We start from the raw sequence: 23,154 nt of genomic DNA on the forward strand, positions 1-23,154 counted from the left end.
TTTGGCCTGGGACCCGTGTCATGCAACAGAACCGCGGCCAGGCTCGGGGCAGGGGCCAGGTTGTGCCACGGGCTCCACTTGGTGGGTTTGCTGGTTTTGCTGGAGGGCGGGAAGCCCGGGCCCTGGGGACGGTGTGGAGGAGGTCACCTGCACGTTGGCAAAGTCCACGCGGTTGAGGTCGCTGAGCATCTGGTTGATCTGGGACGTGTTCTGCAGCACCGCCCGGGCCGCCTGCGCCAGATGGTTGAGGGACGTGTAGCGCCGCAGCGTCTGGGCGAAGGCACTGACGACGCCCACCTGTAAGCCAGGGCTCGTGGTGAGCAGGGGTTCGCGGGGAGAGCCTGTTCCGCTGCGCTCCTTGCAGGGGTGTGTGGGCTCAGGGACAACACAGGGAGGAGGGAGCAGGAAACAGCAACCTGGGCAGGGAAGAGGGAACCTCCTGCTATTCTTAAGGACCCAGTGTGTGAGAATCAGTGAAGAGGAGACCTCGCCGGCACATCACACGCGTCGCTAACCGAGGCCTGCATGCTGCTGAGTTAGAATTCACAACTGTCGCCATGCCCACTTCTAGAGTCCCTGTGGTTCTCTGGAGGGGCTGTTGAGACCACAGATTCCTGAGTGCTACAGGATCAGACTTTTAGTGGGTGTGGCCTGGGAATCTTATTTGTTTTAAAAGATGGGGTCTTGCTTGTTGTTGCCCACGCTGGTCTCAAACTCCTGGCATCAAATGATCCTCCAGTCTCAGTCTCCCAAAGTGCTGGGATTACAGGTGTGAGCCACTGCACCGGCCCTGAATGTGAATTTTTAACAATGACCTGATCAATGCTTGCATCATTGCCTAACAGATCAATTCCGAAGAGCAGGCGGGTGCCCTGCAGCTGCCTCCTCTCACCCAAGAGCCCTTCAGGAAATGCTCATGATGGCTGGGTGAGGTGGCTCACGCCTGTAATCCCGGTACTTTGGGAGGCCAAGGCAGGTGGATCGCCTGAGGTCAGGAGTTCGAGACCAGCCTGGCCAACATGGTGAAACCCTGTCTCTACTAAAAATACAAAAAAATTAGCCAGGTGTGGTGGCAGGCGCCTGTAATCCCAGCTATTCGGGAGGCTGAGGCAGGAGAATCGCTTGAACCCGGGAGGCAGACGTTGCAGTGAGCTGAGATAACGCCATTGCACTCCAGCCTGGGCGACAGAGTGAGACTCTGTCTCAAAAAAAAAAAAAAAAAAAAAAAAAAAAGAAATGCTTGTGAGAACGGTGGGTAATCACTCTCTTTTCCACAAGTCGGCCAAGGTTCTACATTTCAAATTCGACTGATTTGTGGCCAAGATTGCAGCAATAAGGGTCACAGCAAGGAGATTAAATTTCCCGAATAAGATGAGCACAGAAACACGCAATCTGTTCTGAATTGACCCAAAGATGTGACATCAAATGACATCTTCTGTTGTTCCCCTTCCTGCCAGCACTGATGCGTCATTGGCAGTGTGCTCAGGGCTTCCTGAAGGGATTGGTTACTCTCATGACACAGGGAAGAAGCCAGCGCTCTCTGGGACACAGTGGTCCTCATGCTGTCCTGGACTGAGCCCCTCCCAGCCATCGTTGGGGAGCCCAGGCCCCACCCCGGACGTACCTTGGTCTGGATGACCTGTTGTGGGAAGTCACTCATGGCATTTGTCAACCAGCCTTCCAAGCTCTTGGCAAAGTTACGGATGGCCTGTGTCAAGGTACCTGGGGGATACAGACCATGATATTACCAGGGAGAAAGGCAGTGACTGGACCCTGGAAATCAGCATTCAGTGTAAGAGCTGGCCCAAGTGCGATGAAAATGACCACCATGAAGAATGAGCCACACAGGCGACGGGGAACCGAGGACAATTAGAAAAGGGAAGAACCGGGCATGGCCCAGCGCTGCTGGTCACCACCCACTGCCTATGCGGGTCTCACAGGGGCGATTCTGCCCCAGGGGACACTGGGCAATGTCTGGGGACGTTAATGGTGGTCATGACTGCAGGGTGCCTCAGGCATGGAGTGGGTGGAGGCTAGGGATGCTCCTCAGCACCCCACAGTGCCCAGGAGGGTCCCACCCCAGACAACGATCCAGCCCCAGATATCAACAGTGCCAAGGGAAAGAGGCCTTGACACAAACACACACACACATGTAAATACATTCTACCAACTTCCTAATTTATTTTAAAGTAGGTTAGAATAAGAAGCAAATAATAAGACTGTTAAAAAAAAAAAAACAAAAAACAAAAACAGAAAAAGGCCAGGTGTGGTGGCTGACGCCTGTAATCCCAGCACTTTGGGAGGCCGAGGTGGGCGGATCACCTGAGGTCCGGAGTTCGAGACCAGCCCGGCCAACATGGTGAAACCCCATCTCTACTAAAAATACAAAAATGATCTGGACGTGGCAGTGGGTGCCTGTAGTCCCAGCTATTTGGGAGGCTGAGGCAGGAGAATCACTTGAACCCAGGAGGCGAAGACTGCAGTGAGCCTTCTGCACTCCAGCCTGAGTGACAAGAGCAAAACTCTGTCTTAAAAAAAACCAGAAAAATATTTTAAAATGCAAAAGGAAAGATACCCCAAACTCCCACCATAACATAGAAACTCAGACGAGGCACTGCCCTGAACAGTTTTCAGGCAGACAGGCAAGGCCAGGCCAAATGAGAAATGCAATACTTTTGCTGTTTCCCATCTTCCAGCAAAGGGAGCATAGAGTTTACTCAACAGGACGGAGAGCTGCCTGGTACTAACGGGCATGCATATTTGTGGATGGACTGCGGGGCACGGCCTGTGGTCCTGATGCTGTGATTTATGAAGAGAGGCCTCTGTGCCCAGCTTCCTTGACGACCCCCAGGGTTTTGGGGAGCTTGGCACGGGCCTGGCCCGAGGGCCCCCTCGTGGTGGGTGCTGTCATTGCCTCAGGAGCTGGAGGCCCTGGGAGGTCTCCAAGGGCACGAGTGATCTCTGCCGTGGGCCTAGCTTCCTTCCTCACTGTGCCTGTCACTCTCTCCCCACCCCACCAAGTCCTGTGGGAAATCACAGGGTGGGGCGCTGGGGTGTAAATGTCTCCTGGAATCCCACGGTGCTGGGAAGTGGGGTCTGGCTGGGGGTTAAAGGTCAGCCTCTACCCTAACAGGCTGCAGGAGTCCAGGGCCATGTCTCAGCTTCTTCTTCTAAGTTTACGTCCCTGCCCCTCCTACAGGGGTGGCACTCAGGAAGTGTCACGGTGGGGCTCAAGGGAGGCTGGAGGAAGGCGGCTGGTGGTCGTCTGCAAGACCAGGCTGCGTAGCAGCCCCACATGGCACTGGGCCAAGGCCTCCCGCACAGTGACGGCTCCAGGGCTGCACACAGGCTACTCCCAGAGGCCGGCCTGCGTGCCCCCAGTGAACCTTCTAGAAAGCACCGAGCCCAGCCCAGCTACTCTTGGCTGTGTCCTGACAGCAGGTAGAGCTCACCAGAGCCACTGTGACCTTCCCCTCGAGTCAGAGACAAGGACAAATACGCATGCCAGAGGACACACATTCTACGGCCCACAGCGGCTCTCACTTAGGGATTTTTTTTGACACAGGGTCTCGCTCTGTTGCCCAGGCTGGAGTGCAGTGGTGCGATCATAGCTTACTGCAGCCTCGACCTCTTGGGCTCAGGTGATCCTCCTGCCTCAGCCTCCTGGGTCGCTGGGACTGCAGGCATGCAACACCACACCAGCTAATTTTTGTATTTTTTTTAGAAATGGGGTCTCACTATGTTGCCCAGGCTGGTCTCAAACTCCTGGGCTCAAGTGATCCTTCTGCTTCAGCCTCCAGAGTAGCTAGGACTACAGGCACACACCACCATGCCCAGCTCATTTTTTTTTTTTTTTTGAGACAGAGTCAAGCTGAGTGCAGCGGTGTGATCTCGGCTCACTGCAGCCTCTTCCTCCTGGGTTAAAGCTATTCTCCTGGCTCGGCCTCCCTAGTAGCTGGGACTACAGGCGTGTGCCACCATGCCCGGCTAAATCTTTGTATTTTTAGTAGAGATGGTTTTCACCATGTTGGTCACACTGGTCTCAAACTCCTGACCTCAAATGATCTGCCCGCCTCGGCCTCCCAAAGTGCTGGGATTACAGACGTGAGCAACCTTGCCTGGCCCCAGCTAAATTTTTTTTTTTTTAGAGACAGGGTCTCACTATGTTGCCCAGGCTGGTCTCAAACTCCTGGGCTCAGCGATTTGTCTGCCTCAGCCTCCCATAGTGTGGGGATCACTGGCATGAGCCACCGCGCCCGGCCACTTTTGGGTTTTCTGTGAAAGCGATGGTCTGAGGTGGCTGAAGATGTACATGTAAGAAAGGACAGAGGAGGCAGGAAGAGAGGATGGAGCAGTGCCGGGCAGGGCCGTGGGTCACTTACTGGGGACCGGCCTCAGCACGTCGGGGATGAGAATCTCCACCAGCGCCTGGTAGAGGATGTGGTCGCAGCTCCTCATCCACCTGAGGATGGGGTCGCACTGACACAGGGAGATAAGCTTGTCCTTGGGCAGGACGGCGCCCTCGGGGTCTTCGTCACTGTGGAGGGAGGGGGGACAGGTGAGCTGTGGCCTGGCCCAGGTGGGCTCACTCAGCCATGGGAGCGAGCAGAGAGCCGGGCTGCGGGACTTTTGCCCAACAGTGGGGCTGGGGTTTTGCTCCCCATCCCTGAGCCTCGACGGGTCCCCTCCCTCCATGTTGCTCCCGGTGCCTCCGTGTTTCCCCCGTCCCTCACTGTCCACGCTGTCCCTCCCCTGCCAGTGGTCATACTGTCATAGTGCTTCTCACTGCAGCTATGGGTTGGGGTCACTTCTACTTGGGATTGCATCATGGTCACCTCTAAAATCCTCCCTATTCAAACAGTCTCACCCTGCAAAGGGGCGGATGGCAATGTGAATTTCAAGTCAACTCTACCAAGTCTAAAAATTACAGGGACGGAGGCAGAGGGGTCTGAGCCCTGATTCTTGGAGAGCTGAGGCTTTCGTTTGTGGGTTACCTGTGGACGTCAGCAGGGGGTTAAGTCTGGGGTGGCTGTGAACCCAGCCAGGGTGTGGCAGTCACCTGGCAGGAAGAGAGGTGGGGCCGTCGCTGGAGGAGGCCTTAGAGTTCCAGAAGGAGAGCCACAGCTTCTCGATGTAGTGGAACTGGAGGTTCATTACCACATCTACAGTTGCCTAGGAATGAAGGGACCGGTGAGACAGACGGGTGCGTGCACCCATCACGTGCACTCAGCACACGTCAAGTGAGCAGCCGTGATCCGGGCTGCAGCGGGGTGCCCTGGAATCCCAAGGGAGGCCACAGAGAGGAGAGGAGCAGGCGATGGACATGGATGCGGAGGGGCTGCTGCTTCAGAGAGGATGCTTGTGGGGGGGCTCGGGGCTCCAGCTCCTCAGCGTCACCCGGGGACGCCTGGCCTGAGCGCTGGCGGTTCCCGGGAGGGACACGTAGGAGCTGCCTGCCTGGGCTGGGGCGGTCACCTCGCAGTGCCGTCTGTACACCAGCTGCAGGGCCTTGACGTCGTGCAGTGTGACGCCGTCCTGCAGCAGGACGCTGCCCAGGTCGGGCGCTGGGAACTCGGGGAAGACGTGAGAGACATCTGGGGGAGGAACACGGGAACATCAGAAATGGCGAGGCTCTTAGGACACCGCGGACAACTGGAAGGCCACGGTGGATGGGGGCCCAGAAACAGATGTTCTGCCCCACCCCATGCAGTCAGGGAATTTGTTTTTTCTTTCTTTTTCTTTTTCTTTTCTTTTTTTTTTTTTTTTGGAGACAGGGCCTTGCTCTGTTGCCCAGGCTGGAGTGCAGTGGCACGATCTCGGTTCACTGCAACCTCCAGCTCCTGGGATCAAGCGATTCTCCTGCTTCAACCTCCCGAGTAACTGGGATTACAGGTGTGCGCCACGATGCCGGCTAATTTTTGCATTTTTTAGTAGAGACGGGATTTCGCCTTGTTTTGGCCAGGCTGGTCTCGAACTCCTGACCTCAGGTGATCTGCCCACCTCGGCCTCCCAGAATGCTGGGATTACAGGCGTGAGCCACCGTGCCCGGCCATTTTTTTTTTTTTTTTTTTTTTGAGATGGAGTCTCGCTCTGTCACCCAGGCTGGAGTGCAGTGGCATGATCTTGGCTTACTGCAACCTCCTCCTTGTGGGTTCAAGTGATTCTCCTGTCTCAGCCTCTCGAGTATTTGGGATTACAAGCGTGTGCCACCACGCCTGGCTAAGTTTGTATTTTTTTTGGTAGAGATGGGGTTTTGCCATGTTGGCCAAGTTGGTCTCAAACTCCCAACCTCAAGTGATCTGCCTGCCTCGGCTTCTCAAAGTGCTGGGATGGCAGGCGTGAGCCACCGCGCCCAGTACAGTCAGGGAATTTGTAAGCATCAGTTTTCTCAGGTAGAAAATGGAGAGGATATTGTCACCTCCCAGGAACATTAAATATGCAGACACAGAGAAAGCCCTGAGCCCAGGCCCTGGCACACAGCAAGTACCCACAGAGCCAGCTCAGGGCAGCACATCTCGGGGAGAAGGCCAGCCATGGTGTCCCTGCAGTGACCTCCTGGAGATGGGCCTGACCCCACCTCAATCTCTGCCGAAGACTCAACCCAGGAGGGTTCTGTTTGGGCTCAAAAAAGATCATAAACGACATGGAAGCCACTGAGTGTGTACAGAGCCCACCTGAATCATGACATGCCAGTGAGCCTTCCTTGGCCGCCCCCCACCCCCCTGCCCTCCCTCATGGCAGGCTCTGAGTTAGGGCCTTCCCGGGGCAGAGATGGCACCACCACTAGGCCAGCTGGGGAAGAACGCTGTCCCCTGAGCAGCCCCCAGGGAAGAGGCCAAGACTGCCTCATGTTGGGGAACCAGAAGCACCCCAAAAGCTCCAGGCAAGAAGGAAGAAAGCCCAGATGGCAGGCAAATCCTGGTGCACCCTGAGTAGAGAATAGCTAGCGTTCTTTCTTTTTCTTTTCTTTAATTTTAAAGGCAGAGTCTCGCTCTGTCACCCAGGTTGGAGAGTAGCGGCGTGATCATGGCTCACTGCAGCCTCGAACTTCTGGGCTCAAGTGATCCTCCTGCCTCAGCCTCCTGAGTAGGTGGGACCACAGGAGCTTGCTACTATGCCTGGCTAATTTTTTAATTTTTTAGTATGTTGCCTAGGCTGGTCTTGAACTCCTGAGCTCAAGTGATCCTCCCGCCTTGGCCTCCCAAGGTGTTGGGATCACGGGCATGAGCCGCCTGTCTGCTAGTGTTCTTTCTGATGGTCATTTGATTTTATTTTCTCATTTTTCTGATGGTCATTTTATATATTAATTTTTTTGGCATGTGCTGATTATTCTAAAGTCTCAGGGATGTCAGAAAGAAGGTTTATCGAGAACTTTCTATTTGACCGAAAAGGTGTCTCGTAAGAAAACTGTCGGAAGCAGACGCTTAGACGCCACTGGTTCTGCTGGTGTTGAAACCCAGGAGTGTGGCGAGCAGATGGGAGCCCCGCCCCGGGGCCTGACCAGGCCTCTCACCTATGTACTGCTGGTGGTGCTGGCTCTGCACGGCCATGGTCTGTTCTGGAGTGCTGTGCAGGCCGCTGTGGGAGCCGCTGTCCCCGAGGCTGTCCGTCTTCTGGGCTGGCCGGTACCTAGGCCAGGAACACGCATACCATCATGAGGCCCAGCAGCCCTGCTGGGGGCGGGCCCAAAGACTGGGGGGCTGGGCAGGATTCAGTCAGGCATGTGTGTGTGTGATGTTTACAAGTTGCGGTCAAATACACATAACACAAAAGCTACCATCGGAACTATCTTGAGTGCACAGCTCAGCAGCATTAAGCACATTCACGTGGTTGTGCAACCCTCACCGTCGTCATCTCCAGAACTTGATCATCTTCCCACACTGAAGCTCTGTCCCCATGAAACGCTCATTCCCCATCCCTGTCCCCAGCCCCTGGCACCCCCCATCTGACTTCCCGTCTCTGTGAATCTGACAACTCTAGGGACCTCCTAGGAGTGGGGTCACACAGGATTTGTCCTTTTGCAACTGGTCTCTCTCACTGAGCGTTATGTCCTCAAGGTCCACCGAGTTGTAGCCTGTGTTGGAATTTCCTCCTTTTTAAGGCTGAATTATATTCCATCATATGGATGAACCACAGTTTGTTAATGGACACTTGAGAAAATAGATATATATTTTCCCCCTAACATTTCTCTCTTAGAAAAAAAAGTGAAATTCTTGGCCAGGCGCAGGGGCTCACGCCTGTAATCCCAGTGCTTTGGGAGGCCGAGGCAGGTGGATCATCTGAGGTCGGGAGTTCGAGACCAGCCTGACCAACATGGAGTAACCCTGTCTCTACTAAAAATACAAAATTAGCTGGGCGTGGTGGCGGGTGCCTGTAATCCCAGCGACTCAGGAGGCTGAGGCAGGAGAATCACTTGAACCTGGGAGGCGGAGGTTGCAGTGAGCTGAGTTCACGCCATTGCACTCCAGCCTGGGGGACAAAAGCGAAACTCGGTCTCAAAAAAATAAATTAATTAATTAAAATAAAATAAAATAAAAGGGAGATTCTTTGCGTGAACCACAAACATCTTATTATTGGTGCAATCTTAGAAGTTCTGAGACTTTCATTTTGAGCCAGACAGTGGTGGCCAGCCTGTGCAGGCAGTGCTGAGAAACACTCAGCACTTTCCAGGCGCTGGACTCCTCAGGGCCCGGTGTGTGGTGTGGTGGGGGCAGGGAGGGAGCCGGCCTGAGCTGGAGCATCTCCAAGGAACCTCCCTCCTCAAATACAAAGCGGGGCCAGGCCTACAGGGAGGCGGGAGACCATGCTGGCAAGGTGTGTGTAAACCACCTGGCTCAGGGAAGGCCGTGGGCATCACACAGACACAGGCTCAGGCTGTGGCTTCCAAATGCAAATGGCATCAGCCTGTCCCCCTGAAATGTGTGTCGCTGCTCCTAAAATGACACACTGCCTGGAGCACAGGTTCACAGGTGTTTGCCAGGGGCCCAAATTGAACAACAGCAGTGAGCTCCAGAGTCCATGTCTGCAGACAACGAGGTACAGAAGGAATGCTCTGGAAACTCTCTCCTGGAACCTCCAACTCCTGGGAGTGGCTGTGTGGTCAGGAGTCAATGGGTTACGCAGAGCAGCTGGAATGGGTTTTTGGGCCACACACATACACGGGTGGCTCTGTGCAGAGGGCCCAGCACCAGGCGTGAAGGTGCCACGTGGGGCTATTGCAATGTGGCCCCTGCCCTCAGGGGGGGCACTTGTGGAGGCACACTGGGAGGCAGCGATATTTGAATGGGCCCTAAACCAGGGGCCAGCAAACTATGGCCTGAGGGCCAATTCTGCTGCTTGTTTTTATAAATAAAGTTTTATTGGCACACAGCCATGCCCATCGACCTCATGCTGTCTGTGGCTGTTTTCAGGATGTAGCCAAATTGAACAGTCATGACAGAGACTGTCTGGCCTGCAAGGCTAAGATATTTGCTCTCTGGCTCTTTACAGGAAACGTTTGCTGGCTCCTGCCTTAGAAGATGAGAAAGTTTGTGATGGATGGAGAAGAGGATCTTCCAGAAAATAACCAGGGCTTTCCAGCCACTGGATCCAAAGGTGAAGAAGTCGTGACTTGAGCACATCTGCTTCTTTCTCCTGGCTTCTTGGGTTATTTGCAGTGTCCTCTCTCTCTTTACTTCCTAAGCTTTAAAAATTAAAGGTCTGTGATTCCAACTATATGACACTGGGGAAGGGGGAAACTGTGGGGATGGCAGAAGGATTAGCGGTTGCTGCAGACTGGGGTGGGGAGGGAAAGCTGGGTAGGCAGAACATGGAGGATTTTTAGGACTGTGAAAGGACTCTGCGTGACACTGTGATGGGGGACACATGTCATTATAGGTTTGTCCAAACTGTCGAATATACAACACCAAGAGTGAGCCCTGATGTCGACTGTGGACTCTGGCGGGTGATGCTGGCTCCGCGGAGGGTCACGGGTCATGAGCAATGCACCAGTGTGTGGGGGAGGCGAATGGTGGGAGAGGCGGTGGGGAGCGGGGCTGGGGGTGCAGAACAACTCTCTGTACTTTCTACTCAATTTTGCTGTGAACCTAGAATGGCTCTAAAAAATGAAGTCTGTTAAAAACAGTTTTAAACGGTTTAAAAAAAAGTCTGAAAAGTTAGCTGGAGGAGGTTGCATCCCAGCCTCCTGTGTCTCCTGCTAGACTCACCTCAGTCTCAGCAGAGGGGGATACCTTGTCTTTCCCAGGATGCTGGAGACTGGGGAGTTATGATGAGTTTGTTTCGTGTTGGAGAAACACCCACCCCTCCATGCTCCAGGGGAGAGCCAGCTCCTCCCAGCTCGGCTCGGCACCCACCTGGGCTTCTGGTGCATGGGCTGCTGCCGCATGGCCATGTACTGCGTGTCCTCCTGCAGCCGGTTCAGTGGTGAGTCTGGCTTCAGACGAATCCCATAGTAATGGTACTTCGAGTTGCCCCTGGAAACCAAACATCCCCGGGTCAGCTCCCTTTGCAGATGTCCTGAACAAGACAGGTTGGGATTCTTTTTCTTTCTTACTTCTTTTTTTTTTTTTGAGACAGAATCTCATTCTGTCACCCAGGCTGGAGTGCAGCGGTGCCATCTCGGCTCACTGCAATCTCCGCCTCCAGGGTTTAAGAGATTCTCCTGCCTCAGCCTCCCAAGTAGCTGGGATGACAGGCGTGAGCCATAATGCCTAGCTTATTTTTGTATTTTTAGTGGAGACGGGGTTTTGCCATGTTGGCCAGGCTGGTCTTAAACTCCTGGGCTCAAGTGATCCTCCTGCCTTGGCCTACCAAAGTGCTGGGATTACAGGCGTGAGCCACTGCGCCTGGCCTCTTTTTTTTTTTTTTTTTTTTTTTTTTTTAGAAACAGGGTCTCACTCTGTCACCCAGGCTGGAGTGCAGTGGTGCAATCACAGCTCACTCTCAGGAGGTCACTACCAGGAGGTCACTATCACTTGACCTCCTGGGCTCAAGTGATCCTCCTGCCTCAGCCTCTGAGTAACTGGGACAGCTGGCGTGTGCCACCACACTCGGATGGTAGAAGTGATCCTCCTGCCTCAGCCTCTGAGTAGCTGGGACAGCTGGTGTGTGTCACCACACTCGGATCTTGGCCTTTCACTTTGGCCTCTCTGGTTCAGCATTTCCTGAACTGTGTGAGGAATGTGATCGAGGAATTCTGTACATAATGCCATTGTCATAGAGAGTCCTCTCTCACAGGCTAGTATAATAAAGGCTCGGACAAGTCCTGTGCTGAGAACACCAGGTCAGCTTTGTTGAGCTCCACGTGGCCTATCTCCATTATTATTACCATTATTATTAACAACTCTTCCCCACCCCCTTCAATCATCTAGTAACACGTTTTGGAATAAGGCACTGTTTGGGAACCATTACATTAGTTTATTACGGGAGAATGATGATCAGAGGGCTTTAAACAATTTAGTTCAGAAAACAGCTCACAGAGTCCTTACAGGAGGGAAGCATTAACCCACAGACATGGCTGTGGAGACACCCAGCTCACAGGATGCCATTTCTCCAGAGCTGGCAACAGGGACACGCAGGAAGCACCTGGGTCCTTTCTTTTTCTTTCTTTCTTTTTCTCTTATTATTATATTTCTGAAACAGTCTCACTCTGTTCCCCAGGCTGGAGTGCAGTAGTGCGATCTCGGCTCACTGCAACCTCCCCCTCCCAGGTTCAAGAAATTCTCCAGCCTCAGCCTCCCCGATTAGCTGGGATTACAGGTATGTGACACCATGCCTGGCTAATTTTTTTGTATTTTTAGTAGGGACGGGGATTCACCATGTTGGCCAGGCTGATTTTGAACTCCTGACCTCAAGTGATCCTCCTGCCTTGGCCTCCCAATGTGCTAGGATTACAGGCGTGAGCAACCATGCCCCGCCCTTCTTTTCCTTTTTAAATTTCATTGCAATAGCAGACAGCCTGGGCCATTTCTAGATGAGGTACATGTTTAGCCAGGTGCTCGGAGGAGGGAAAACAGGGGGAAATCAGCCTTAATCCTGAAGCCAGCAGCTGGGATACTCTGCAGGGGAGGCCCCTCCGGGAGCAGGGGCTGTGTCCCCAGAGACCAGGCTTCCCTGTGGCTTCCTCCCGCTTCTGTCCCTCCTCTACGCATCCACATTCCCTGTGAAGGATCAAAAAGTGTCAGAGAATAAGGGACTCTGGTCCTTGTGGATCCACCGCCACGCCGTTTATAGACAGCCAGGACACCGGCTTTGAGAGCATGTGAGTCAGCCCCAACCCCACAAAAGCAGATGCTGAGCCTCGCTGGCCACAGGATCACAGCCTCAGCAGGCAGCAGCCTCCTGCACTCTCTGGGCCACCAGCTTTGGGTTGGAGGTGCCGCTGTTTCTTTCTGTTAGAGGAGAGTTGGCATAATTGCCTGCGATAAGTCTGTGGCCTGTGATGTCCCGGGGCTGCCATAGGCCAAGAGAAGGCGGGGTGGATTGGTCCAGGTACAGCAAAAGACACCAAGAGGCCGGGCACAGTGGCTCACACCTGTAATCCCAGAACTTTGGGAGGCTGAGGCAGGCAGATCACTTGAGGCCAAGAGTTTGAGACCAGCCTGGCCACCATGTCGAAACCCTGTCTCTACTAAAAATATAAAAATTAGCCAGGCGTGCTGGTGGGGGCCCGTAAATCCCAGCTACTTGGGAGGCTGAGGCAGGAGAATTGGTTGAACCCAGGAGGTGGAGGCTACAGTGAGCCGAGATGACGCCACTGCACTCCAGCCTGGGTGACAGAGCAAGGCTGTGTCTCAAAAACAAAACACCAAGAAATGGTAAATCCAGCTCTGCTGGGTAAACCAGAGGCTACATTTTGTTTGTTTGTTTGTTTGTTTGTTTGACACAGGGTCTTGCTCTGTCGCCCAGGCTGGAGTACAGTGGTGCAATCATGGCTCACCGCAGCCTCAACCTCCTGGGCTCAAGTGCTCCTCCCCTCTCAGTCTCCCAAATAGGTGAAATTACAGGTGTGCAAATACGTGTGCACCACTATGCCTGGCTAATTTTTAATTTTTTTGTAGAGATGAGGTCTTGCTATGTTGCCCAGGCTGGTCTTGAACTCCTAGTCTCAAGTGATCCTCTTGCCTCGGCCTCCCAAACTGTTGGGATTTCAGGTGTGCACCACCACACCTGGCCCAGAGGCTGCTCTAAAATAAAAAAAGAAAAGTATTGTTTGGGAAATTTCAAAAGGAGAGAGAAAACCAGAGTGATCCCCATGTCCCATCACCGGCTTCTAAAGCCAACACCGTGGGCTACACCTGGCCACAGCCAAGGCTGCCGCCAATTGAAAGTAACTGCAAGCACTCCAGAGGTGGCTGCGAATCAGGCCACCTGGAAAGGAGGAGGAAGCCTCGCATTTTCCCAAAAGCTCCATTTCTTGGGAAAGGAAGAGGAAGAACAGGTGGGCTGGGGATCGTCTACCCACCTGGTGCCCAGCCGCCGCGTTCTCAGCCCCATAAACACAGAACGGATCAGTTTCCCGAAGGAGGCAGCGTTCACTGGGTCTAGCTTGTGCTCCTGGCAGTGCCGAAGGTAGTGGTTGTAAAGAGAACTTCTGGGGAGACTCACACCTTCCGCTGTTTCATAATTATCCAACAGCCACTGGAGCTGCAAAAAGAAAGGCACGTCTGCATTTGTCAGAAGCCTGAGGAACGCTAACATGCCAACGTGGACTCGTTAAGAGAATTACTTGCGTTCCCTGTGTTACCAAATGGGATGAGGAAATCCATCTTTTCTTTCTTTTTGAGGCGGAGTCTTGCTCTGTCACCCAGTCTGGAGTACAGTGGCGCAGTCTCGGCTGACTGCAGCCTCTGTCTCCTGGGTTCAAGCAATTTTCCTCCCTCAGCCTCCCAAGTAGCTGGGATTACAGGTGTCCGACACCACGTCTGGCTAATTTTTGTATTTTTAGTAGAGACGGGGTTTCACCATGTTGCCCAGGCTGGTCTCAAACTCCTGACCTCAGGTGATCCACCTGCCTCAGCCTCCCAAGGTGCTGGGATTACAGGCGTGAGCCACCGTGCCTGGCCAGAAATCCATCTTTATGGTCACTGATTTGAGTTCTCCAAGCAGATTAATGAATCCCTCATTTTCTTTCGCTTATTGATTCTTCCATGTTTAGCCTGGTTTTCAGGTTCCTGGACTTAATTTGTAAACATCTGGGTGTGATCAGGAACTATTAGCTTCTGTCTTCAGTCCCTTAAATGAAATACCCACACACCACACAGGCTTTAACACCAAATCGCTCCTCAACATACAGGAATGGAGAGAAATTCTGATGCTGAACAGGAAGATTGAAGAAGACTCGGGGGCCCCACAGCCCTGTGTTCTGTAGTGAGCAGTGAGCTAACGTGTACTGAGATCCCTTATTGAGGGAGGTACAAATGGAAATTCAGTAAAATACACAAATGCTTATATGCACGGTTTTGTGTCTAAGTCAAAAGGCAGGACATAGCTACTTGGGAGGCTGAGGTGGGAGGATTGCTTGAGCCCAGGAGGTTGAGGCTGCAGTGAGCTAGGGTCGCGCCACACTGTACTCCAGCCTGGGCGACAGAGCAAGACTTCGTCTCTTTCAAAAAACGAAACAAAACAAAAAGATGGGCTAAATGAGTCCCGAGCCAAGGACTATGCCTCGAGAGGTGAACATCCAGTTAGAAGGGCTGCGAGAACTGTCCACACAAAGAGCTCAGTCCCCACACTGGGCATGGACGCAAAGGTGGCCCGCCCACCAACTGATGCCCTCACCCAGGTGCCTTAAAGACTGCGGCTTAATTCTGGTTTCCACCTCTCCCTCTGTTATCGTCTGTCCCCTGATCCAGAGAGGTCTGCTGTGTGAATACAAAAGGCTTTCACTGATGCCTGCCATTTGCAGAAAGACAGGAATTCCACGCACAGAAGCGAGGCCTGAGTCCAGATCCCATGTCAAGAGCGTCGGGGGAAACCAGCTGTCTCTACCTGGTCCCCTTTGTGAGAGGCTGTCGGCTGCTTTGTCTAGACTGAGCCCCGCTTCCAGAGCTCCGAAGGGCTCCTGCTGCCTGGGCCCTTCAGAGTGGGCAGTGCTGGGTCCTCAGCCCTCCCCCACCGGGCATGTTAGGCTCCTGCACAGCCCTTGGCCTGGGAAGCCCTTGTCCCTGTGCCCTGCACACCCCACAAAACACGAAGTAGGCGTGTCCCCTGGGAAATATCTGTCCACTCACCACAGCGTACCCATGGCACCCCCCCCGCCCCACTGTCACGTTTGCCTGTCTGTTTGCCCCATCCCCACCCCCCCAACTCAGCATTAGAAGCTGGGGAGGAAGTAAGCATTCATCTCCCTTTAATTATTTATTTATTGAAATGGAGTCTCACTCTGTCACCCAGGCTGGAGTGCAGTGGCGCAATCTTGGTACACTGCAACCTCCACTTCCAGGCTTCAAGTCATTCTTCTGCCTCAGCCTCCTGAGTAGCTGGCATTATAGGCATGTGCCACCACATCTGGCTTATGTTTTTTGTATTTTTAGTAGAGATGGGATTTTGCCATGTTGGCCTCGAATTCCTGACCTCAGGTGATCCACCCGCCTTGGCCTCCCAAAGTGCTGGGATTACAGGCGTGAGCCACCGCGCCCGGCCTTCATCTCCTTTTTATGAAATAGTGCTATGGGGTGGTTCTGACGAGCCCTGCACCAGCGACCAGCACCTCAGAACCCCTTTTATCTCATCTAAGACCCACCCGATCCAGCCTGTCCTGGCCCCTCCAGCCCTAACAGGGGTTGACCCAGGGCCACAGTGGAGTGAGGACCTGCCCTGGGTTCTGGAACGTTTCACAGGAGGACAAACAGGTCAAAGGTTCAGGTGAAGGGGTGTGTGGGGCCTGAACGCGGAGGTCTCTTAAGCCGAATCGCAGGTGAGCTGCGGGGCTGAGTTCAGTTTTAGGAAGGGGGAAGTTAAGTCTTGGGCTGGAGTTCAGGGTAGAGATTGGGACCAGATGTGTTACTTTGGAACCAAAGAGCTGAGGACAAAACCTCCAAGGGGTGGGAAGAGTCACCCAGCAGGGGCACTGCCCACGTGGGTGTTGAGGATGAAGAGGAGCAAAGCGTAAGCCTTGAAGTGTGGGTCCAACCTCACGTCCTGCCTCTGGGGCAAGCCAGGAGGGCTTCACACCTCCTGACCACAAGCTCCCCTCCAGCTCTGCTCCTGCAGGTAAGTCCCGTGGCCAAACATCCCTCCTTACCAAAGGGACAGGAGTGGTTCCTGCCACAATCCCTGAGCTTGGATTCCGGTTCCCTGGCCGCCCCTGAATCACTCAAGTAGCCTATCACCTCCTCCTCAGCACCAGGGACCCCTCGCCCTCTTGCTACCACAAAGTCTGCCTCCTGCCGCCTGCAGGGCCCTGTGTGAAGTGCAGTGTCCCCCACCGGCCATGAGTGCAGGTGATCGTTAGCAGTTGCCATCGTTAGCAGGTGCCAATTTCATCTGTCCAGCATTGGGTGCCATGTGCTCGGCTGTGCCCATAACCACAGGGAGGGACCCCCGCCCTCTTGTCCTTTGAATAAGGGGCAGTTAAAACAAAGGACCCTGAGAAGGGCCCGGAGTGGAGACTTCATCTCTTCCTCACTTGCCTCTTTGGGAAAAGGGACATCAGAGTTTTCACTTTCCATCAAGTCATTCACACCCTTCATCTTCCGACTTTCTGGACTGGACTTTTTCCGATACAATGGAGGCAGTGTTGCTTTTTTCTCCTCCAAAGTCCGGCTCTGGCAGAGTGCTTGGACCCTTAAGAGCTTAAGAGCTCCGGAGTCTTCCCTGTATTTAATGCTATGAATACTATGAACCACAACCTTGATGTTGAAGTTAGTGTGTGAGTATGTGTGTGTATATATGTGTATATATATATACACTTTTTTTTTAGAGACAGGGATATATATATATATATATATATATATATATATATATATATATTTAGAGATAGGGTCTCATCCTGTCACCACCCCAGGCTGGAGCGCAGTGGTGCAATCATGGCTCATGCAGCCTCCAACTCCCGGGCTCAAGTGATCCTCCTGCCTCAGCTTCCGGAAGTGTTGGGATGACAGTCGGGAGCTGCAGTGTGGGCCCTGAAGCTTTTCTTCCCAGTGGCTTCACCGTCCGGATTTGTCATGTGTGCTGATTGATTTATCGCCTGTTCCCTGCAGAGTGTGCTCTCCCTGAGGGTGGAGACGGAGCCAGGTTTGCCCATGTGAGCATCTGCAGGATCCTGGAGATGTCTCAAGCCTGGCAGCAGAGAAAGACTGTCCGAGGAGGTAGATGGGGAGCAACAGAGGGTGTCTGGGTGAAGAAGCCAGAGGCTTCCCTTGGTCATTCTGAGGCTGGGGGCACAGGTGCCACTTCTTAGACTGTCCTCCACAGGCAGCAGGAGCCAGGGCCAGTGACACCACATCTCAAGGAGCCAAATGATGATGCGGATTTTCAGGCTAAAAGTGTGAGGCCAGATTTTGCGGGCGGTGAGCTGGAAGGAGCACTGGACTAGGAGTCCTGAGAGGTTAGAGTATAAGACTCCATCCACCAGGAGGACATACTGGCTCACACATAAAAAGAAGGTTTTGGAACAGATGATCCTTCTGCTGTTTACCCCCGACCCCCCCAGGCTATTTAAGAGTAGAATCCTTTGCTTGGGTAATTACGTTGACATTGACACTAAAAGGATGCATAGTTGTCTTGACAGCAAGTCCTTCTTGCTCAACATCAAGAAACCACAGAGAAGACTGAAGCGGCTGGAACAGTCGGGTCTATTTCCTCCCTCTTCTGTGTTGATGAACTTCTGGGAGGAGAACGGGGTTAGAACCGAAGTATGGCTTGCAGACTCTGTTCAGAGTCTACGCCTCACCAGCAGGCTGGGAGCCACTTATGCACTGGGCCTTCCCATCCCTCGGTGCTGGAGCCCACACCTGGCGGCGCGTCAGACTGCGGCGAGCATCACAGGTCAGTTCCGTGAAACCGACCACGAGGGTCCAGCCGCTCCAACCACACTCGCCCACCTCCCCTGCTCTTGAGGGCTCGGGTACCTTCATGCCAGGAAAGGCAGCAGCTGGACGGAGTCACCTTTCTGGTTTGGGCATGTTCTGCAGTCTGCTTTGTCTGCTGATATTTGCATTCTTTCTGTGTCAATATCAAACACAAATAAGCAGAACGCTTTCCAAGGAAATGTACATGTGTACCCACATTTGCCACAATCTGTCAGGACAGCACACTTCTTGATGAAATGGATCAAATCATTCCTTTTAAGGAAAAAAAAATCCCGAAATGCCAGCGCCTCCCTCTCCCCCGCCCCCCAACAAAGGCCTGTGGTTCTGGGCTCTTTGCAGGCACAGCCCCTGTGGACAGATATCCTCACCTGCCGGTGGGAAGGCAGGGATCATGCCCACCTACCCGGCCCCCTTTGTCTCCTAAGATACTTGTTTCTATTCCTGGGGGCAAATTTGCCTGACACTGGCTCCTGGTGGTGAGTTAGAGTATCGCCGGGCCATACACTAGCAGCTCGGGCAGCTATTCCAACCGTCCAGGTGTGCCCTGTGTTGACATAATCCGACTTGGAACATCCACCTTTTCACCCATTCCACAAATATTTACGAGAGCTGGCTCTATGCCAGGCCTTGTTTAGGTGCTGGGGATGCAACGGCGAATAAAAGACAAAAACCCCTGCCCCCTGGAAGCGTCCGTTCTTGTCTGGCAGAGACCCACAATAAATAAGTAAAATGAACTGAATGAGGGCTGGTGCCAAGTGCCATCAGAGAAATTCAACTGGGAAAGGGGATGGGGTCGCCGCCACGGAGAGACTGGAGGGAGGACTGCAAGGGGATAGTAAGTTGAGGTGGGGTGGGGGTGTCAGGCAGGGCTCACTGAGAAAGTGCCCACTGAGTGAAGACTCAGAGGAGGTGAGGGGGAGCCTGGGGAAGAGAGCTTCAGGCAGAGGGCCCCACAGTGCAAAGGCCCTGGGGCAGGTCCGAGCCTGGTGCATTGGAGGAACGGCGAGGAGGCCCGTGTGGCTGGAGCAGAGTGAGGAGTGGGAGCGAGCGGGTCCTGCAGGGCCTTGTGGGCCATTTTGACAACACTCGGTTCTACTTGGAGGGCCAAGGGGAGCCCTGGAGGCTTCCGAGCAGAGCAGTGCGGCGATCTGACCTGGGTTTTAGCAGGATCACTCTGGCGGCTGCTGTGAGAAGGGGCTGGAGGCTGGGTAGGGGTGGGCGCTGACGGCTGGCTAGGAGGTGGCCGAAAGAATCCACAGGGACAGTGGCGGCTCGGGAAGTCGTCGAGGTGGAGGAGGTGGGGGGGTGCCACCTGGTTCTGGATCTTTCTTGAAGGTGAGGTTGAAGAGCATCTGGCGGCGGGCATGAGAGGAGCAAGGAGGCCAGGACGCAGTGGGGTTGGGGGCCGAGCGCCTGGAAGATTGGCTGCCCCTGCCTGAGATGGGACCGTGGGCGGGAGGCGCAGGGGTTGTGGGAGGCGCAGGGGTTGTTGAGGGTGGAGGCCACGCACTGAGCTAAGACACTAATCCAAGGGAAAACAGCGGCACTTCTGGACAGAGGCCCCTTCTGAGGAGCTGCCGGCTCTAGCAACCCCACTGTGGCCTGCAGGACAACACGGCCATGGCGCCAGGCTACACAGGTCACCAGCTGAAGGCTAAATGACCTTTGACAATGTGTGTTTCTTGATTTCAAAGCAAAAAGTCACATAACCCAAATACGACTCTTCCACACGCAGCTCTCTCCCGCAGGGTGTGCAAGTGATGCGTTTACTTTAGCAGACAGCGCCACCTCATGGTGACAGAGACTCGGTGAACCTGCTACGGGGTCCCGGTCGGCTGGTAGCCTGAGGGCAGCCCGGTGGCCCCCAGGGGCTGAGGCCGCCTCTTCTGCTCAAGTCGGCGGCCTGCCACACCCGGTCGGGTGAAGACATGTTTCATCCCCAGCCCCAGCTCCGTCCCCTTCCCTCTGGAAGAGCTAATCCCCATTTTCACGGCGCCATATCGTGCCCTTTTCCAGTTTGGACACTGCTACGGGGCCTCCTCCTCCCTGGGGGTTTCCACGCCAGGCTGACCATCAGCTGGCTGGAAGGTTCTTCCAATGTGCAGACCTCCAGGCCCTGCAGACCCCCTGGGTCCAAGCCCCTAGAGGGGAGGCCTGGGAAGCTCCTGTTGACCGGCTGGGTCTGGACAATGCTGTCTCGTTTTACCAGGCTCCCAGCACCTGAATACACCTTCCCTCCTGAGACAGCGCAGAGGAGGGAACCAGCTCCGCGGAACACGTGGCCAGCTCCGCTCAGAGACGTCTGTGAGGGGTTCCCTGGGTGGGTTTCCCACGTCTTCCACCTTGTGCCCTCAAATGCTAAGCTCCCTGGAGTGACTTTTCCTCCTTTTTTACTCCCTATGTTTGGCACTGACCTGGCCAGAACCCTGCACACGGTAGACGGTGGTCTGACGTCACCAGCTGGCAGCAGGGAAGAGGCACACAGGCCCTGCTGCTGGGGCGACCCTGCCTGGGGCTGTCTGAGAAGGGAGGTCTGGGAGGCCACTGGGAAAATGGGTCTCCAGGGCCCAGCTGCTCCCACACACTTGGCTTATCTGCCACAGGGTCAGGCTGGCAAGGGAGGTGGCACTGTGGCTGTGCCCCCGCCTGACCTGCAGAAGGCCGCTGCCCACCACGACCTCAGTCTCAGCCACAGGCAGCCCTGGGGACAATCGTTCAAGGGCACGTCACCCCGTCCATCAGCAGATCACGTGCTTTAACTCCTCTCTTCCTCTCTGGCTCTCACATTTGCCAAAACAAGATCTAAGTTTATTCTGCCCGTGTGTGTGGTGAACTTTTTAGAAAGATCTTATTTTACTTCCTTTGCTTCGAGTCACCAAGCCCGGAATCTTACTGATCACAGCTCATGATAGAAGGAAACAACTCAACAGCGAATCGTCAGTGAGTAAAAGAAACGAGAGATTTTACCTTCAGCTCGGGAATACAAATCTTCATCGGGGAAGCGACCTGAGAAAGTCTGCCTTTCGGATGAAGTGTTAGAAAGCAGGAAGGATCCCAGCAGCCAGAGACAAGCGGCTCATGCATTTTCCCATAGACATTTTTTCTTTTTTTTTTTTTTGAGATGGAGTCTCGCTCTGTCTCCCAGGCTGGAGTGCAGTGGCGCAATCTCAGCTCACTGCAACCTCCGTCTCCCGGGTTCAAGCAATTCTCCTGTCTCAGCCTCCAGAGTAGCTGGGACTACAGGCATGTGCCACCACGCCCGGCTAATATTTGTATTTTTGGTAGTGATGGGGTTTCATCATGTTGGTCAGGCTGGTCTGGAACTCCTGACCTCAAGTGGTCCGCCCGCCTTGGTCTCCCAAACTGCTGGGATTACAGGCGTGAGCCACCGCGCCCAGCCCATTTTCCCATAGACATTTTAACTCTCCCGTGGACTTGCTGCCTGTCCAGGCTCTGCACCCCCATCCTGCCTGGGTCACGCAGCCCTCTCGCCCAGGGCTGATACCCTGGACCCGCATGGGTTTGCGTTCAGGCTGAAGACGGCCTGATCCTTGCTGAATGGGGAATGGTATTCTGCACATTTTCCCATGTATGTGCTCTGAGTTTAAGACTGGGGGCTGGGGAGATCCTCTCTCCAAGCACGTGTGGAAGACTCCCTTCTCCCTGAGTTCATCTACAGGGAGGATGTCATCCAGCAGTGACAGATGACAGGATGACCATGTCCTACCCAGCCTGGAGAGGGGCGGGGCACTGAGCAGGGGTCTGGCATGGTGTTTGTTTTGTTTTGTCTTTTTTGCTTCAAGACAATCGGCAGAAGGAAATATTTCTGCCATTTCTTCTAGTGACCAGCCCCCTGAGGCAAAGGGCAGAGGCCTCGTCAGGGGCTGCAGTGAGCAGGTGACCACACCTGTGCCTAACCCATAACCCAGGTTTCTGGACCTGTCCTACATCACTTTCTGCCCCCAGAATCACTCACTGCCTTTTGATAACGCCTCATTTTACACATCGGCCAGCACAGAAGTCAGGATGGAATCACAGTGAGGACGGGAGTGAGGACGGGATCACGGTGAGGACGGGAGTGAGGACGGGATCACGGTGAGGACGGGAATGAGGACGGGATCACGGTGAGGACGGGAGTCAGGACGGGATCACGGTGAGGACGGGAGTCAGGACGGGATCACGGTGAGGACGGGAGTCAGGACGGGATCACGGTGAGGATGGGAGTCAGGACGGGATCACGGTGAGGACGGGAGTGAGGACGGGAGTCAGGACGGGATCACGGTGAGGACGGGAGTGAGGACGGGAGTCAGGACGGGATCACGGTGAGGACGGGAGTCAGGACGGGATCACGGTGAGGACGGGAGTCAGGACGGGATCACGGTGAGGACGGGAGCCAGGACGGGATCACGGTGAGGACGGGAGTGAGGACGGGAGTCAGGACGGGATCACGGTGATGACTGGGGTCCACTGAAGGGGACTTCTTCTCTGATGTCTGAATTCTCAAGAGAATGTCAGAGCCCAGTTTAAGTGCTAGAGAGCAACTACTAGAAGGACATTCTGACTTCGATGGCCCGTCCCAGTGTTAAGGTGCCGAACACATTTCCAGCTATGTGCAAAGCCGAATCAAGAGCGTTTGAGGAGAAGTGAAAGCGATGAGTCTGAGGGGGCCAGAGCTTTCCTTCTCTGTTGTCCCTGGAAATAAAGACGGAGCCTGCCACGTCCCCCAGTCCCATCCTGCTACAGGGCTGTGCAGAGCTGAGATGCCCCCAACCTCCCATCATGGGGCCTGTGATCACGGTCTTCTCCCAAGAGACAAGGGGAGGAGAAAAATCCTAGACACTAAAATCTGTATGAATTAGCTGCTTTATGCTTTTCTCAAATTACTGTTTCTTTCCAAGAGAGGATCCCAAGAAAATTAGCTAAGAGTCTAAGGCATTCCCGATCCTATGTCATTTTCTCTCTTTTTTGTTGCTGTTGCTGATTTTTGTATTGTTTTTATTTTTCATATATAACTATACTGCTTATCACCTGCCAGGTATTGTTGAAAGTATTTTACGTACATTAAATAATTTACTCCCTATGACAACCCGAGGAGGTAGGTGTTGTTATTGTCTACCTTTTA

At 54.0% G+C, this 23,154-nt stretch overlaps 1 protein-coding gene and 1 long non-coding RNA gene across 14 annotated transcripts in view; one reads left to right on the forward strand and one right to left on the reverse strand.

The window, feature by feature from the left end:
* The window catches only part of LOC129138049 (uncharacterized), a 43,205-nt gene extending 24,434 nt beyond the window's left edge, over positions 1–18,771 (forward strand). The window contains exons 2-4 of the long non-coding RNA XR_010153685.1: positions 9,490–9,594; positions 17,202–17,309; positions 17,416–18,771. This is a non-coding gene — a long non-coding RNA (uncharacterized LOC129138049). The remainder of the gene's footprint in view (positions 1–9,489; positions 9,595–17,201; positions 17,310–17,415) is intronic.
* Positions 1–23,154, reverse strand: part of RFX2 (regulatory factor X2) — a 208,085-nt gene that overhangs the window by 9,999 nt on the left and 174,932 nt on the right. For all 13 annotated transcript variants that reach the window (XM_063801062.1, XM_016934797.4, XM_016934798.4 and 10 more), the window contains 8 exons: positions 13,463–13,644; positions 10,353–10,472; positions 7,514–7,629; positions 5,476–5,594; positions 5,060–5,172; positions 4,383–4,537; positions 1,625–1,722; positions 148–297 (listed from right to left, as the gene is read on the reverse strand). In XM_063801062.1, coding sequence (XP_063657132.1) covers positions 148–297; positions 1,625–1,722; positions 4,383–4,537; positions 5,060–5,172; positions 5,476–5,594; positions 7,514–7,629; positions 10,353–10,472; positions 13,463–13,644 — 1,053 coding nt within the window. The remainder of the gene's footprint in view (positions 1–147; positions 298–1,624; positions 1,723–4,382; positions 4,538–5,059; positions 5,173–5,475; positions 5,595–7,513; positions 7,630–10,352; positions 10,473–13,462; positions 13,645–23,154) is intronic.

The sequence above is a fragment of the Pan troglodytes genome, chromosome 20 (genome assembly GCF_028858775.2).
Source record: "Pan troglodytes isolate AG18354 chromosome 20, NHGRI_mPanTro3-v2.0_pri, whole genome shotgun sequence".
Lineage (NCBI taxonomy): Eukaryota > Metazoa > Chordata > Mammalia > Primates > Hominidae > Pan > Pan troglodytes.